General features: G+C 46.2%; 1 protein-coding gene across 1 annotated transcript; it reads left to right on the forward strand.

The window, feature by feature from the left end:
- The first annotated feature begins 15,998 nt into the window (after positions 1–15,998).
- Positions 15,999–16,454, forward strand: LOC142775174 (uncharacterized). The gene has a single exon (XM_075876518.1). It carries the CDS (start codon positions 15,999–16,001, stop codon positions 16,452–16,454), a length of 456 nt encoding a protein of 151 aa, XP_075732633.1.
- The last annotated feature ends 1,593 nt before the right edge of the window (positions 16,455–18,047 follow it).

An 18,047-nucleotide genomic window follows, 5' to 3' on the forward strand; every position in this document is an offset into this window, starting at 1 on the left:
AAAGCCTTATAAGGGACACGCATCTATCGAATTCGTGTGCTACCTTTTCTTCAAAAAAAAAAAAAAAACGTTCGGATCGTAACTTTGAGTTATCGGGAATGAACAAGTTGTTCTAGGCTCTACACTTCCAATATATACGGCGGCATCAGATGAATGTGGTGTGTGCCTCATCATATTACAATAACTAAGGTCATACGATTATGAGGAACGTTGTGTAGAAGAGCTTTGAAAAATTTGGCCACCTGTGGTTTTTCTAAGATGCACCGGAATTAAAGTGCAATGTCTTCCAGCGTTTACCCTTACGCTCACTGCAGCGGTTTTTTTAATATATACGTACGGTGGTATTTTAAACAACAAGAACGCAATACGTCTAAATTAACACAATGTCTGCAAGATTCAGACATCGTACTCGCATCTGCGCCATGTGGCACCACATTAGCCGCACAACTGGTGATTTAATTGCCCACTCGTAATAACCCTAGTGCACTATCACGAAAAATATCTTTTGCAATGCCAAATGAATGGCAAGAACTCCGTTTAACACTGTGCATAGGATTCATTACGTCGCGGCGACCGGTCAAATGGCATCGCGAGTGCCACCTAGGGAGTGGGAAACAAAAGCGGCCGCGTTTTGCCGCCTCGTCCCAGCGGAGTTTGACCACTGAAGAAGAATCTAGTAACGTTTCTATTTCACCTTGTATTTGTTGAGCTCGCATACAGGATGCGCATGTTTGTAAAGAATTAAAATTACTTTCAGTGCATTTCCAAGCAAAGCAAGTTGTTTTCGCCGTATTCACAGGCAGAAGCTTGGCTGTGCGGTAGAATTGAGTACATCACGGAATTTACTGGCGAGTGATGTACTAATAAATTTGGCTTAGCTTGCATTAGTGCCGGAAGGCATGACTAACTTTGAAGCTGGGCGGCTTTCCTTTCTCCTCTTTATTTTTTCTCTTCACTCTGTTTTCTGAAGGGCAAAGCTCCTCAAGGCGTCACTCGTTCGTCCCCGTTATTGCTTTTAACCACCGCTCATTGATTCTCCAATCCTGACATAGATAGCACTCCTTGTACTATATAACGAATACATATACGCTGAGAAATGCAAAATCGCCACACACTAGAGGACGCTTTGTAGCAAAATGTAGCAATTAAGGTGAGTTTTATGAAAACAAGATTTACATCACAGGTACGGAACGAGGGAGAGATGATCGTGCCACTGCGATTGCGTGTTCTTCCGTGGTGCCTTGTTGGCGCGCGTGCCAAATGAGGCTCATCAACGGACGATGAACAAGGCTTCCGAGCGGCGTGCGTGCTGGGCTGTGGCAGCTCGCGCTACAAAAAGCGGCTCCTCGTGCAAGCGCGGGAGGCCGAAACTAGCCGTGATCCTGCGAGGCCGTGCCGCGAGGACCCTGCATTACGAGGTCAGCCCACTCATCATCATTAATCCTGGGGATATGCTGTCATTTTCTTTGTTCCTTCTTTATTTCCATTTCTGTCTATTTCTATTATTCCCCTATATTTATTGAATTTTAACTCTTACGATCTTTTTTCTTTCTCTAACTGGTGCTTTCTTTTTTCTCTCTCTCTGCATTTCTGGCTGTATGTCTGTTTTTTTTCTTCATATAATTCTTCTCATGTTTCTTTGTATCTCTTTCTCATCTTTCCTGTCTTCGTTTTCAGTCTGCAGTTTGTAAGTGTTTCTTGCGCTCGGTGCTGGTTATATCGAACATCCGTGTTACTGCATCTCACGCCAGACAAGTAAGCACGCCCAGCGGGTGAGCGCACGCCAGGTGAACGTGTTTGGGTGGCGAAGCAGAAGATGAAGGAGAACGCGAAGCAGCATTATAGTGTTTGCGAATGTGAATCGGGGACTTGCCGAGGAGGTGAAAACCTAGCTTGCCAGTCGTTTTAGCCTGTATTATATTTTGCCTTCCACTGAGATTTATGGCACTTTTTCCAATAGGTGAAGCAAAGTAAAATGTTTAAACAGGTCTGTGGTTACTTGAAAGGAGACGTCGTTATTGAGGGTAACGACCGTAGGCTTAAGCAAAGGGCGACAATTAGCGTTGGTTGAGGCATCTAAGTTTTTCACCCTAATAATGTGCTTAAGGCGTATGCTGTGTATAGTTGATAGATTAGAACAGCTGTACTTACTTTGTGAAGTGCTTAGATGCAATAATCATTTTTGCAAGTGCGAATTGAGGACGTATCCGACTTGCGAACTGTATCATTGAAAGAACCAGCTAGCGAGTGAATCATCTAGCGTGTCACCGTACCTTGCGAAAACTGTCGCTAGTTTATTATTTCACACGAAATAGTACTAATCATCGCGCGAGGTGGAACGTACACGTGACTTTCTCAAACGATGCAAGCACCAATGACTCGAAGGCAAGCATCATTCGCTTAGCTACCTTCTCATCGAAAGTCCCCGGCTGACCAGTCCGCGTAAGAGAGCCAGACAAAGCAACTTCCTCTGAAATATACGAGAACACAACAAAGGCCAATCAAGGCTACCCATTTTGAGTATCTGCCCTCAATTTTCGTTTATTCGGAAAAGCTGTGCGGTACCTGAACTTTCACAATAACACTTTCGATCGTCCTTTCGCGTGCGTGCTAAACGCACAAACCGGCGCCGATTATCAAGCAGTAAACGTAATCATGTATTGTGAACAACAAAAAACAGACCCCGCAAATAATTATTGAAACCTGTTTGAGAGGTGGCAGCGTACTGCACAATAATTGCGACTTGTCTGGTGCGTTAGAGCGGAAAGCTAATTAAGCAAACTTCGACGCATATTCAAAGTGACAGACTTGCCACTTCGCAAAATTGAGTCTGAAACGGCCGGATTCTATGCAACCATGTCTCTTGTCACAACTCATTGCTCTTACCCGGGCGGTATCATGGAGAGCTTTGCTGTTGCAATACTTGTTCTGGCATAAGAAGATGCACCAGCCGCACATGGAGACCAACAGCGACATAATTATCCGGTGAAAAGTATTCCACAGCACATAGCACCCGGAAGCTCAAGTTCGTATCCGTCAAAGATTTGCGATTTACCACAGTGAGTCCGCGTTTCGAGAGCAAAGATGGTAGTCGGGAGCGACTGCAACAAACCAACGCGCCTCGAGCTGTCTCACGTGACGGCATGTAGCCAATAGGGGGTATACATTGACGCGCAGTGCTCGACGCGTTATGGGAGAAGTCACCAATTTGAAGTTCTCAGTCAGCCGGTGGAACACGGGAAACACGTTGACGGGAGCACTCGGCAAACTTATCATGGTCGTGTATTCTAATAATGCGTGCGGCAATGATTTACTGTGCGATAGTCGGTTGCACCAGCCGCACGCAGAGCAAAGAGATGAAAATCGAAAGCAGCAGCAAAGAAAGTCCCGAAAGTGCGCGCAACGGAGTGCGAGAAGACAAGGCTCCTGTCGGAAGAGCATTGTCGCGAGTGGATCGTCCGGATGAAGCGCCCGGTAACGACTGACCCCGACTAGTACTGAGGGTGTTAAAGACGTTTTATATCGGATACGTAAGCGTCATTTCGCTAGTTTAGCACCGTGTGTAAAAAAGACAAAAAAGAAACGAGAGACCAAGTGGCAACACCACTGTGCTCGCGGCATGAGGAAAGTAGCGATGCGCCTTTAAAATGTGTTGAGGGCGTAGCGGGGTGAAAAAAAATATGTATCGTGGGAGCTTAGGTTAACAGCAGCTTATGTAAACAGCAGTGTTAAACATCCATATAATAAAGGTAATTAACAAGAAAAATATGGTAAATCCGTCTCAAATTGACTTCAGATCAGGGTGCTTGATATGGCATGCACATATAGAAATAGAGAGTAGGATTCGGTTAGCTTGGCGTGAAAGAAAGTACGCCGCATTAGTTACGTTGAACATCGCGAAGACATAGTACAGCATTGACTATGCAGTTTTAGTTAAGCAGTTGCACAACATGAACCTCCCAAATTACATTACGGCGTGGATTGAGGAATTTTCGAGTAATCAGACATTCTTTTGTACCAAAAGCAGCATTTCTTCGTCTACGTACGCGCAAACACGAGGCGTTCCACTACGAGCAGTTCTTCCTCCTGTTCTATTAGTATACTAATAGGTTCTATACTACGACATCAGAATGTACACACATATGTTTATGCGGATGACATCGCATTTCTTGCCTCCGCTGACAATATTCATATTAGCCGACATATCAGTAAAGGGTGTTCAGGTGGTCGGTTTGTTCCACAAGATTAGTCAAAGTCGATTTGGCATGCGAAGGCAAACGCTTTTATCATTGTAGTGCATGTACGTTCGGCTGGTGCTGGAATTTGAATGCATATTGTACGCTGATGCTCCTGCTTATAAGCTTCGCCCGCTTGTAACGCATGAGAGCCAAGCCTTGCGTCTCTCTTTTACGTCTTCCTTAATTTGCAACAATCAAAGTCTTGTATATAAAAGCTAGACTCTCATCACTTGATTCACGTTTTAAATTATTCGCGGTACAACTATTTTTCAAGCTCTATCGATTCCCAGCAAGGCGTTTTGAAGCAGTTTTTGTTTCCCAGCCTGAGTTGTGTTTTCGAGCATATGCAAGACTCCACACGCCTCAAGTTCTCCATATACCAAGCTTTCTTGAAAACTTAAATGTCTACAATAAGCGCCATATCTCTGATTGGTGATAGCAACAGTTCCATCGTAATACAGCTCGGCGAAATTTTTCCTAATCAAGCGAAGCTAATGTCAGACCGCACTATCAATTATATTCTTAGTGATTATCTGGTTCATTCATCAATAAGGACCGTCATTACGACAGATGCTTCGCAAAGGGGAAAAATGTGGAATCGGGATATTCACCCCTATTTTAGATTGGTCATTATCTCTATGCATTCTAGATTTTGAGCCCATTTTTGTAGAAGAGTTTTTTGTGATAACTTTGGCTCTCCGCAAATGAACTGCACCAACTAGTACGGCAAAAATTTTAACTGGGTCACTGTCGCTATATTGCTGCAAATGACAACTCCCACGTGCTGAGTACTCTTGAATCATTATTTCCACCATATCTACAGTTGGTTAAATTGGTTTGGGTACCAGTGCATAAGAGAATTTTCCTCAACGAAATGGCGGATGCAATAGCTAAGTCATCATTGAATGGCCCAGTTATTCACATACTTCCAGCATCTAAATTTGTTATAAGGGCTAGATTTAGGAGAAAAATGGTGTTGGAATAATTTTCTTTGCCAGCTATAATAAACAAATTGGAATTTCAACACTTAAATCATCGTTGGAACTGCGAAATATGTGACACACGTGCAGTGGAAGTCACTATCACAAAGCTGAGGTGTCATACTCAATATCTCAATTTTTATTTACACAGAACTGGTCTGGCTGCTTCCCCTAATTGTTGGTTTTGTGGAGTCTCCGAGACATCAAAACATTATCTGATATATAGTAAAAAAATACGCTGTATTGCGCAAAATCACATTAGATGCAATCTTCCCTCTCGTAGGATTGAAGTTCACCACTCCAAATATACTTTCTTTTGAGCTTTGTCCCTAGAGTCCATGGACGGGAAAGTTGCCGATGCCTTGCAGGAGTTCATTAAAGCTTCAAAGAGATTCAGACTGTATAAACTATTATTACTCCTAAATTACCTATTTTTCCAAATTCCTTTACTCATTCATTTATAATTGTGTTTGTTGAAATCATCTGCTTCATCTTGTATATTCGTTATTTTTTTTTGTCCATTTCTCATTTATTTTTGGCCTTTTTTTAAGGTTAATAACCTTGAGCTAACAAATCAACAGTATTTTGTCAGAACTAACCGGTTCTTGGCCAATCCCCCAGCGTAAATGTGTGCCACAGTTTCAAATCACTTTCTTCCTTCCTTCCTTCCTTCCTTTCTTCCTTCCTTCCCTCCCTCCCTCCTTCCTCCTTTCATTCCCTCCATCCCTCCTTCCTCTTTTCATTTCCTCCTTCCCTCCCACCCTTCCGTCCTTCCCTCCTTCCTTCCTTCCTTCCTTCCTTCCTTCCTTCCTTCCTTCCTTCCTTCCTTCCTTCCTTCCTTCCTTCCTTCCTTCCTTCCTTCCTTCCTTCCTTCCTTCCTTCCTTCCTTCCTTCTTGTCTCTGTCGCAACATATTGGTGCCGAAACCCCGGTAGAAGGCCGCTTGCGGCCTGAATATCCAACGAGACGGAATTTCCATCGAGACGAAATGTCGAAGAGTGGACATTGCGTCTCGGTGGACATTCCGTCTCGGTGGACATTCCGTCTCGGTGGGACATTCCGGCTCGTTGGACATTCCGTCTTGGTTGGACATTCAGGCTCGTTGGACATTGAGGCTCGTTGAACATTCAGTCTCGGTTGGTCATTCGTTGGACATTCAGTCTCGCCCGTCACGTGACCCATTGGACATTCCATATCGTTAGACAATCGGCTTCGTTCGGAAACGAGACTTCCCAGCCTCAGAAATGAAAATGTAATTTGTATTTCTTTAATTGTTAATCACTTTAGGGGGCCGGGCTGTCATCGTATTGTAGCCCACAACACGTGGCACCTGTATTTTAGTCCACAACACGTGCCAGCACGTGTCGCTTTCGCAAAAGTAAGATTCGCGTGAAACATTGCCTACGTGACTAGCAAAGAATGCAGCCGCGTAATAGGGACCACAGCATTTGTGAACGCGAACGTTGCAGCCACAGGTGCTGGTGCTCGAATACGGCGTTTTCAATGACACGAATGCAAAAATGGAGGCCGAAACGGGGTCAGGGAAGACGAGTTTACGCTCGCGTATACTCAACGCCGTTAGTGTTTAATTATTAATTCAGAATGCCTAGCATGCTCATAAAAAGGCATTGAGTAAGGGGAGCATCAGTAAATGCACTGCAAAAAATACAGACAAAAAGTAAAAAAAGAACAAAAAACAAAGAGAACAAATAATAAACAGCAAGGTGCAACAAAGTTATATAATAGTAAAATGCAACGAAGTCAGGTTATCACAAAAAGTTTCACAATTAGAGATGGAAAGAATGCATTCTGGAAGGCCGTTCCAATGTGCTATGGCTCAAGGTAATGGTGATAAGGTAAATCCCTCTGTTTGACAACGAACGTGCATGAAACAACGAGCGTTGTGAATGTGTCGAAATGTGCGCAGAGGAAGACGAAGGGGCCAACAGAGGAATTTATTACTTGTTACGGACCTATGAAATAAACATAAAATGGATTTGACGAGGCGTTGATCAAGTGACATAAATGCGAAGTCTTGTTCCATTAGAGTGATGCTTGAACGGTAGTCGTAGTTACCAGCAATGAATCTCGCTGTCCTATTCTGGACGGCTTCCAACATACGCACAAGGTAATCTTGTTATGGTGACATGTCGATGATGCATACTGCAATTGTGGGAGAACATAGGTTAGATACGATAATGTGCGTACGTTAGAATGAGCGTTGCGCAAGTTTTTACGAAAATAGCTGAGAGACTGGTAGGCTTTTTAAGGGACAGCTGCTATGTGCGTAGTCCAAGATAAATCTCATGTATACAAGGTGAACGTCGAGTTATTTGTACGATGGGGTGACTGAAACAACAGTATCCTAATAGTATAGAGAAAGGGTGAGTTAGTATGCTTTCTAGTGAACGAGATTAACTTACATTTAGAGGCGTAAGGGACATTTGCAAATCTTCACACCAGCTGAAAGTTAGATTAAGGTCATTTTAAAGAGCAAAAGGATAGTCAACAGATTAAATATTGAGGTGGATGACGCAATCATTCATGCATTACCTAACAGAGGTTTAAGGGTTTGCGGGCAAGTCTTTAATGTATATTTTCACTGGGTCGTGATGTGGACGAAGGAAGCAGACAGTGTGGTTAAAATAAACTGTATATTGGGCTGAAATTGTGGCCACGTAAAAGAAATGTCAGATTGCAGCAAGACACTGGCACTGATAGCGGCGAACAGAGCATCGGTCGTCGATCAACTACAAGAGATGACACGCGTCCACATTTATACATGTGCCGTCGAATACTCTAGCGCTATCAGTCGTCATCGCGCAAGCTCTGGAATAATCTCTGGTGTTCGCTTCTTGCGCGTGGTCTCAACACAACAATCTACAATGGTCGCGAACTTTCTCGAACAATGAGGCACAGTTTGCACTGAGCATTCATGACAGGCCTTGTGGGCGGCAACCGAAACAAACAAGAGTGAAAATAAGAAACGCGCGTGGATAAATTAAAACCAGTAATGGACCCAGTACACTGCCTTGAGGAACACCAGATTATAGGAGAAGTGTCGTTAACCACTGTGAATTTCTGACGGGAAGAAAATAAGTTGCGTATCCAAGATAGTGCTAGTGAATCTATACAGACGGAACAGAGGGAAGACAATTTGGAGATTAAACGACAATCTGGGACGGTACCGAGAGCTTTAATTGGCGAAGTCGAAAAAGAGGCAATTTTGGGACGTTCCCTCTTTTTCGCGAAGTCGAAAAAGAGGCAACGTCCCAAAATCACGATATGATTATGAGAGACGCCGTAGTGGAGGGCTCCGGAAATTTTGACCACCTGGGGTTCTTTCACGTGCACCCAAATCTGAGCACACGGGCCTACAACATTTCCGCTTCCATCGAAAATGCAGCCGCTGCCGCCGGGATTCGAACCCGCGACCTGCGGGTCAGCATCCAAGTACCTTAGCCACTAGACCACCGCGGCGGGGCAGGATATCCATGTTAGGGAAATGGGTCGATAATTGCAGGGTGAGCGCCCGTCGGCCCTTGAATACAGGGACTACCTTGCCAATCTTAGTTTTTAGGTAACTCACCGGATGACAGAAATTGATTAAAGGTGCATGTGCTACATTCAGGGAGGTTACATAGTAACTCTAAACGCGAGGTTAAACACGACGACCTGCTTCAGAACAACAACAACGACGACGACGACGACAACAATAATAAATTATTATTATTATTATTATTATTATTATTATTATTATTATTATTATTATTATTATTATTATTATTATTATTATTATTATTATTATTATTATTATTATTATTATTATTATAGCAGTGCACTGCTATTTGTAGCCCATTTCAAGGTGTATTTGGTCCGGGAGCTAACTCCGTTCGTGGCGGGACGATTTCAAAATTTCAGTTTGATTATCTAGGCATTAGGAGTTTCTTTCCGGGAAACCCATAAGTTGTCGTGATGTGCGAGTGCTTTTTATGCATTGCACTGGCTCGCACTTTGATGTTAGTAGGTGATGTGTTTAAGGAGCACACCGATGAAATTCTTTGACAAAGTAGAAGCAGCAACTTATGTTCATGCTTACTACGAAACAGCATAATTTTTTTTTCTAGAGGGGCTAAGCAAGATACTAACAAGTGGAAAAACTGAATAATTATTGATCATTGCATTAGTGTGCGTCTCATAAACGTTCGAAATATATGAACATGGCTGTATACGAGGGAATGGAAGGGGGCTGTGCAGTAGTTCTGACACATGTGAAACTCGAGGCCAACTTCATTTTGGGACTTCGTGATTCACAATGAGCTTGGTCTACAGTTATGTCTATTACCTGATTGACCACATTCATACTATCAATTAGGTAATAGAGAAATGCTCAGAGTATAACCAACCACTATACATAGCCTTCATAGATTACGAGAAGGCGTTTGATTCAGTAGAAATATCAGCCGTCATGCAAATACTGCGGAAGAAGGGCGTAGATGAAGTATATATAAACATTCTGGAAGAAATCTACAGGGGATCAACTGCTACCATATAGCTTCATAAAGAAAGCAACAGAATACCAATAAAGAAGGGTGTAAGGCAGGGGGACACAATTTCCCCAATGCTATTTACCGCGTGCTTACAGGAGGTTTTCAGAAGCCTAGAATGGGAACAGTTAGGGATAAGAGTCAATGGAGAATACCTTAGTAACCTGCGCTTCGCCGATGACATTGCATTGTGAGTAATTCGGGAGACGAATCGCAACTCATGATTACGGAGTTAGACAAGGAGAGCAGAAAGGTGGGTCTTAAAATTAATCTGCAGAAAACGAAAGTAATGTACAACAACCTCGGCAAGGAGAAGCGCTTCGATATAGGTAATAGTGCACTTGAAGTTGTGAAAAATTATGTCTACTTAGGGCAGGTAATAACCGCAGAGCAGAACCACGAGATTGAAGTAACTAGAAGAATAAGAATGGGGTGGAGCACATTCGGCAAGCACTCTCAAATTATGACAGGTAGATTGCCACTATCCCTCAAGAGGAATGTATATAACAGCTGTATCTTGCCGGAACTTAGCTACGGAGCAGAAACCTGGAGACTTACAAAGAGGGTTCAGCTTAAATTGAGGACGACGCAGCGAGCAATGGAAAGAAAAATGGTAGGTGTAACCTTAAGAGACAAGAAGAGAGCAGAGTGGATTAGGGAACAAATGGGGGTTAAGGATATCATAGCTGAAATCAAGAAGAAGAAATAAACATGGGCAGGGCATGTAGCGCGTAGACAGAATAACCGCTGGTCATTAAGGGTAACTGACTGGATTCCCAGAGAAGGGAAGCGGGTTAGGGGGAGACAGAAGGTTAGGTGGGCAGATGAGATTAAGAAGTGTGCGGGTATAAATTGGCAGCAGCAAGCACAGGACCGGGTTAACTGGCGGAACATGGGAGAGGCCTTTGTCCTGCAGTGGACGTAGTCAGGCTGACGATGATGATGATGACAGTTATGTACGAAATCAATGAAGAATGAGTGCAATGCCATGACTTCATCGTTGTAATTAAAAGGCTACAAAGCAGCACGATTTGCGAGCAGCGCCTCTTCTCTATTTCTTGAATTTAACTGTTTCTGTCCTCAAATGCCGATTCGTGTTTTTCATGAATAAACTGGAAACTCTGAACAGAAAAAGCGTAAAGAGGGTGTTGAGAATCTGCGTGCGAACAAACACTGAACGGCTTACGCCGCTAGGAGTTCATAACACCCTAGATGAGATCATTGACGCCCAAGAGACTGCAGAGCTAATGCGCCTGTCGTTTACGCTGGCTGGTAGGAAGATTCTGGCCGTACTAGGCCTCAGCCCGGCTCTCGTAGAGGATCACCGTCTTCAACTACTCGATGAACAGTGTACTTCCATTCTGGTCTCTCCGTTTCCGCGAAACGTCCATCCTCAGCACAACGTAGGAAGGCACCCGGCTAGGACCATCACACTTCTGAAGAATATTAGGAAAGATCCTCATTGAGTGTGTTTGATCGATGCCGCTCAGTACGGTCGCGCAGCTATAGTTTTCTGTTGTTTCCGTCAATCATATGGATTCTGTTTTCAATCATGCGTCAGTGAGGGGCTCTACTCACTCAAGAGCCGAACAGTTGGCTGTAGCCCTTACCCTTTTGGATGACAGTAGATCGCAAATATTCACCGACTCAAGGTCAGCGGTCAAGGCTTTCGCCTATGGTTTCGTCTGTACTGAAGCATTCAAACTACTTGAAGATATGACACTTTCTCCATATACCATTACTTTGTTTCCTGCACATCTAGAACCAATACTGGACTCTCTAGTAAACCCGAAGGACACTGCTCACTCCCGGGCGCGCGCACTAACCCTCTGCGCTAGGGAGGACGTAGGCCCGCAGGTTGGCAGTGAGATGTTCATGGACGCTTTACTTACATTCAGTCAAATGGCTCAACACTACCAGTTGAGTAGGCGGTCATTTGCTCCTCCGCACAACAATAGTTCTAGACCTCAGGCCATCACGTTTAGAACGCTGCAGATCAGGTCCTATCCAAGCCTATTTTACCACAGCATAGTCTCCTCAGAGGCTTCTGACTCCAATTGTCTTGATTGGGGTGAGGTTAGTGACTTGGCACATATGCTCTGGCAGTGCCCATCGTTACGGGGCCAAAGTCTCATCACAGAAAAAGATTGGGACTCTGCCTTACGAAGTTCAGAGTTGCTACCACAACTACGGGCTGTCAAGAGAGCCCACGATGCGGCGGTGAGGCTAGGCGTCCCCGTTTCTACATGAGAGTGGCCCGCGACGTTGCTCTAAAGGAGTAGCGTTTCTCAGGACCCAATAAAGTTCTTTTTCTGTCTGTCTGTTTCCATGAATAATTGTGGTTAGTGGGAAAGTTAAGAATGCTAAACAACTTATTCACAAGAACGAGAGGAGAGGACGGGCGATTGTGAACGTCTTATGAGGGCACTGTTGTGCGCTGAAAATTTCAGATAGCTATGCACCATATCACTAAATTTTGTTTTGTTTAATGAAGCATTGACAGAGACCATCAGATTTTGTCATGCCCTTTGCTACATATTAAACAGCAGTTGCGTTATTTAGGGTACCTTGAAAATTGTAGCAGCCAGGTTCCACGAAGGAAGGAGGTAAAAACGCAGCATTCATGCCGTATATGACGTTTTATCACTCACAAAAACAAATTTCGTCAAGCTTAAATGTGGTCAAAAAATCTGTTCCCGCTGGGAAATTAGAAGGGTGTTTAAACTCTAATGACTTGCTCGAATTCTTGAGTGACCGTATAAGATATTGCCTAATTTCCCAACACGCCTGTAGTTCAGTCATACTAACTCAACAAAGCAACGCCCGTATTTTTGTATTTTTTTCTTTTTTTCAGACGCCTTACCTTTTATAGTCAGCTTTGAAGCGCCGAAGCAGTTTCGATGGTCCGTCTCCCGTGATTATGTTCAGGCAGTCTAAACTGCAAAAAGCTTGGTGGCATAGTCGTTTCCTAGATTCAAGTTTCTCGTACATATTTTTGCTCTCTTTATGCATCCCAAGAAATGCAGGAAGCGTACAAAACAAGGCATAGAACTCGACAGCGCACCATCGGGACTGGTATGGTAGTCAAACTACTCGCAGTGTTATGCCATTGCGCTGTGTACGCTGTTTCATTGACGGAGGTCATTTTGGGGTCGGCGCATTGGATTTTGCACACTATGCCCTGCGCTTTTTCCGCGGGTGCATGGTGTCTGGGCCGACGGACGAAACTGCCGATGGTGTCGATGGACATTTCGTCACGATGGACATTCAGTCTCGGTTGGACATTCAGGCTCGTTGGACATTCCGTCTAGATTGACATTCAGTCTCGGTTGGGCATTCCGGCTTGTTGAACATTCAGACTCATTGGACACACAGTCTCATTGGACATTCAGTCTCGGTTGGACATTCAGGCTCGTTGGACATTCAGTCTCGCCCGTCACGTGACCCATCGGACATTCCGTATCGTTGGGCATTCCGTCTCGTTGGAAATTCAGTCTCTGAATCGTAGAATGCCGATATACTCAGCATCGAGACGTTCCCAAGATAGACAGACTACGCAGGCATCGCGGCATCATCCGTAGTGCCACAACTGTCCGAAGCCAGCGAGGTCCTCCTGCGAGACAAATTACCGTCTACCGCCGACTTGCAGTAAATCCTCGACGTGCTCCATGACAAAGATTCAGCTCTCGTCGAACTGGATAAACACCCTGCCGACGTCATCGACGGGGAAAAGTTTGGTGAAGAAGCTCAGGGCGCTCTCGACTACCACGAGAAGTTCGTGAACGCCATCAGCAAGCAGGCTTCGATCTGCGATGAACGCACGTGTAACGGTCGGCTATACTGTCCGTGAAGTCAACCAGTCGGGGCATGCGAGTACGAGCGACGGATCCTGCCACTCCATGGGAGCTGCCCATTGAGAAACTACCGGCCAAATCCTCATCGATCACAATAGGTCACGCGCACAAGGCTTGCGAGTCGCGCTGCCAAAGCTTCGAGTGCCTGTCTTAAACGACGAGAACCGTGGATGGCAGGGGTTCTGGCAGCATTACGAGGTGACCATTCACACGCACCCCGATCTCACCAGCATCGAGATGTTCAAATACTTGAAGACGTACTTATCCGCCACTGCGAAGCAGGCCATTGAAAAAATACGCCATACAGAAGTGACCTACAACGTTGCCGTCAAGTTGCTCACCCAAACGTTTGGCCGAAAAGATGTCCTCATCGACGACCGTATTGACAGCCTTCTAGCCATCGAGCCAAGCGAGAAATCATCGCAGGTATCAAGGCTGCAGGACCTGCACGAAAACATACACTTCTGTACCAGCTGTTTGGACAGCTTTGGTATGCCATCTTCCGAATACGTGGTTCTTCTGCAACGGGTTCGAATGCGCTCATTGTCAGAGGACCTGGCTATCCAGTACCGAAGCCGCATGAAAACCGAGACAGATGCCGCGGACTCTGTAGTCTAGTCGACAGACGAGCAAGTGCAGGCAATCCTGAAGTTCCTTCAAGTGGAAGTCGAAATCAAAGAGGAGAGCCGTGGTCACGCGAGAAACCCGGATCCGTGAGCCTGTCACCAAACCGTCATTTAACTTTGGACACCGTGATGCCACCTGCCGTCCACATTAGCACTGACAGCACGGTCATCATCGGCCAGTTCGAATTCCAGGCCTGACCCCGCCATGATGAGCTAGCGGCTAAGGTATTCGGCTGCTGACCCGCGCGTCTTGGGATTGAATCGCGGCGGCGGCGGCTGCATTCACGATGGAGGCGGAAATGTTGTAGGCCCGTGAGCTCAGATTTGGGTGCACGTTAAAGAACACGAGGTGGTCAAAATATCTAGAACCCTCTACTACAGCGTCTCTCAAAATCATATGGTGGTTTTCGGAAGTTAAACCCCACATATCAATATATAAATTGAAGTTAAGGCCTGAACAGACTATACGCCCCCTCTGTGGCATCTCGGGACACATGACCCGTGATTGTCGGGTCACGCTATCAGCAGAGTAAAAGCGTACACGTCTTTTAGCTACAGCATCTGCTTCAGGTACGGGAAGCAAGCACACATTACTCGCAGTTGCCGAACCGCACCCTTGCTTAAGTGGGAACGATGCTCCGGACGCCATATCTCGGCTCTATGCAAGATCTGGAGCCAAAGAGGAACTGACGGTCCACAGTTGACTGCAACCGAACCTCTAGAGGTGACCTCAAAACGAGAAAAGCGCGTAAGAAAGGCTCCAGCAAGCAGCACGCACTCGTCATCTGTGTTGCTCCAAACAACCACAGATTAGGCGTTCAAAACCGATGGGCGTGTACCCTTGCGCCTGCTGGATGACACTGGCAGCCAACAAACGTTCCTCCGTAAGGACATATCGCAGCAGCTTCCCCTATCTTGCACTGTAACCGAAGAGGTGGACGTCTTTACGTTCGGCGGCTCAAAACATCCACAATATTACCTGTGCCGAAGGGTAAACGTCACGCTCTGTGGATGTACGGAGCCTATCGACGTCAATCTTGAAGCTCTGGAGATTCCAGAGGTCTGTACCGTAAATGATCCCGCGTAAGAGCCGAGCGTTATCGCTATGATGCGTGACCGCAGTCAGGCATTTGCTGATGCACCTCAAGGGTAACAACCGCAAGACTCTATGATAAGCGCTTTGATCGGCTCAGACCACAAATGAAGGGTAGTGACTGGGCGTGTCGAGCGTTTCATTGGCACTCTGTGCGCAGTTGAGACCATATTTAGCTGGGTCATTCAAGGAGTGGGCGCCAACGTTAACTATCGGTTGTCCTCGCGTAACATCAGTGCCACTGCCTTGTTCCTGGCTTGTTCCGACAACTGGTGCACTGAAGTTCTACCTCGAGACCCATCAGACATCTAGCGCTTGGACGCCATCGGTATCACTGACGGACAAGAAGACGTCAGCAAGCACCAGCGCTCCTCCACTTTCATAGCAGAGTATGCAAGAGTGCAGGGCGCTACGAGGTACCGCTGATGATCAAGTCAAAAGGTCTCACGTCATGTACGAACCGAAGTGTGGCTGAAACCAGGCTGAAGCGTCAGCTTCAGTGGCTCGAAAATCACCCAGAGTTTCTGCAAGAATACCATGTCATATCAGCGAGTACTTTAAGGATGGGCTTGCAGAGTGAGTAGCACCGTTAGCACCTCTTGGACACACCATCTACTACATGCCTCATCATGCGGTAGTGAGACGAGAGGCCGTGACTACAATGGTCCGCGTCGTATTCGACCCGTCGTCGCATGAATACAGTGGACCGTCATTGAATGACATGCTCGATAAAGACACAGTGTTGGGTCCGGAACTCCTGCAGTTGCTCTTGCAGTTTAGGAGCACTGAATTCGTTCTTACTGCAGACATCCGAAACGCATTCGTCCAGATATGCATCAAACCGGAAGACAGAGGCGCGCTTAGGTTCCTGTGGATTGACCATCTTCCCTCCTCTGACCATCCCGTCTCGACAATCGTCGAGTGGCGCATGAGCAGGGTTCCGTTCGGAGTGTCTTCTAGCCCGTGTATGGTGTCAGCAACCCTGCAGCACCACCTTGCACACTTCCACCCGTCTGTTGGTACCTGGACACCTGGTACCTGCAGAGGGGTGGCGGTGTGCGAGCTGGTGCTGATACCGCCACCCATCTACAGTGGCCATTTCACGTTGACGAATTAATCATGGGTGCGTGTTCCGAAGAGAAGGTGTTGAAGATTTACAGGGAAACATATGCTATCGTTGCCGACGCCGGAACGCAATTGCAAAAGTGGTGCTCCAACTCCCGCCTTCTATGCGCACAGTTCTTGAAGGATATCCTCGCACTTGAGAATGTTACCGAAGAGAGCTCCAAGTCCAAGTTGATTGGTCTACGTTGGGATCGCTAATCGATCATAGCATCATCACTTCACAAGCCGTATTCGCATTCATTGCAACCAAACCGTCGACGGAGCGAACCGTTTTTCCACCCTTCGCCAGACTCTTCGACCCGCTAGGCTTTGTTGCTCCGTCTCAGGCGACAGAACGAATCCTGTTTCACCGGCTATTGCGACAAGACTGGGACAAGCCTCTTCATCTTGACATTGAGGAAATATGGAAGAAGTGGGTGCCGAAACTGCATGTTCTGTCTGCCATTCGATTTCAACGTTGTCTCGCAGTTGCATCGCAAGAGCATGGACGCACAATGGTACACTTGTTTGCTGATGCCAGCCCTCATGCGAATGGAGTCGCCGTGTTTGTGCGCTAGCTACTCGAAAACGGCCGTTTTACAGTGCGACTGCTCATGAGCAAGTCTCGCCCTGCTCCACTGAATAGAACCACACTACCGTGTCTATAGAGCTTTTTGCCTGTTTTTAGCGGCGAGGTAACAGAATTACATCCAGAAACTGCCCGAGTTCTCATCCTGGGTCACCTCTTTCTGGACGGCTTCAATCATTGCACGACATTGGGTCTTTGGCGATGCGACCTTCGTAAGGAACCGTCTGCAAGAGATTCAGACTTTGACTCGAGGCTACACTTGGCGGCACTGCGCGAGCGCAAACAATCCAGCAGGCCTTTCGACGCGCGAATGTCCGCAGCAGTTCTAAGACAAGAGACCAAGTAGTGGAATGCACCTCCTTCGTTGGCTGAACCAGAAGGCATCTGGCCTCTGAATCCTCGCCCTGATCTGACGGTGCAGGACTTCAACAGCGAATTGCCGGCCATGTTATCAACTGCACTATCAGCTCAAGCCACACACCCGCCTAGACCACTACTGGACCTAAAGAAGTACAGCTAACTCTTTAGGCTCCTAACAGTAATTGCCTGGATTTGAGGTTCGTTTGCAACGCCTCCAGAAATTAGCCATCCTCCTCTGGGCCGTTGACATCTCTGGAAATAGATAACGCATTGCGGTACTTGATCAAATTTGTCTAGAAAACCGGCTTTCCATAGGACGTCGCCGCGCACCGCGCAGGCCAGCCTTTGCCATCAGATCCCAATGTTCCGAAACTAAGGCCGGATATGGACCAGCACGGGTTGCTAAGAGTTGCAAGTCGCTTACAAAAACTTGATGGACCAGAGGAGCTTAAACACCCAATCCTATTTCCAAAATACAACGTGTTTACGAGGCTCCTGGTACGCGCGGCGCATGCCCGTCTTTTTCACGCTGTTGTTCAAGTTATACGCTGCTGGACCTCCGAACAAGGTTTTGGGTTTTAAAGGGCACACAAACAGCTAAAAGGCGGCTTCAGACGTGCTTGACGTGTCATCGCTGATGTTTGCGTCCAGCGTTAG

Source organism: Rhipicephalus microplus, chromosome X (genome assembly GCF_043290135.1).
Source record: "Rhipicephalus microplus isolate Deutch F79 chromosome X, USDA_Rmic, whole genome shotgun sequence".
Taxonomy (NCBI): Eukaryota; Metazoa; Arthropoda; class Arachnida; order Ixodida; family Ixodidae; genus Rhipicephalus; species Rhipicephalus microplus.

Bases quoted from the DNA above. Each gene is read 5' to 3' on its own strand.
- LOC142775174 (XM_075876518.1), top strand. From the start codon at position 15,999: ATGGTCCGCGTCGTATTCGACCCGTCGTCGCATGAATACAGTGGACCG.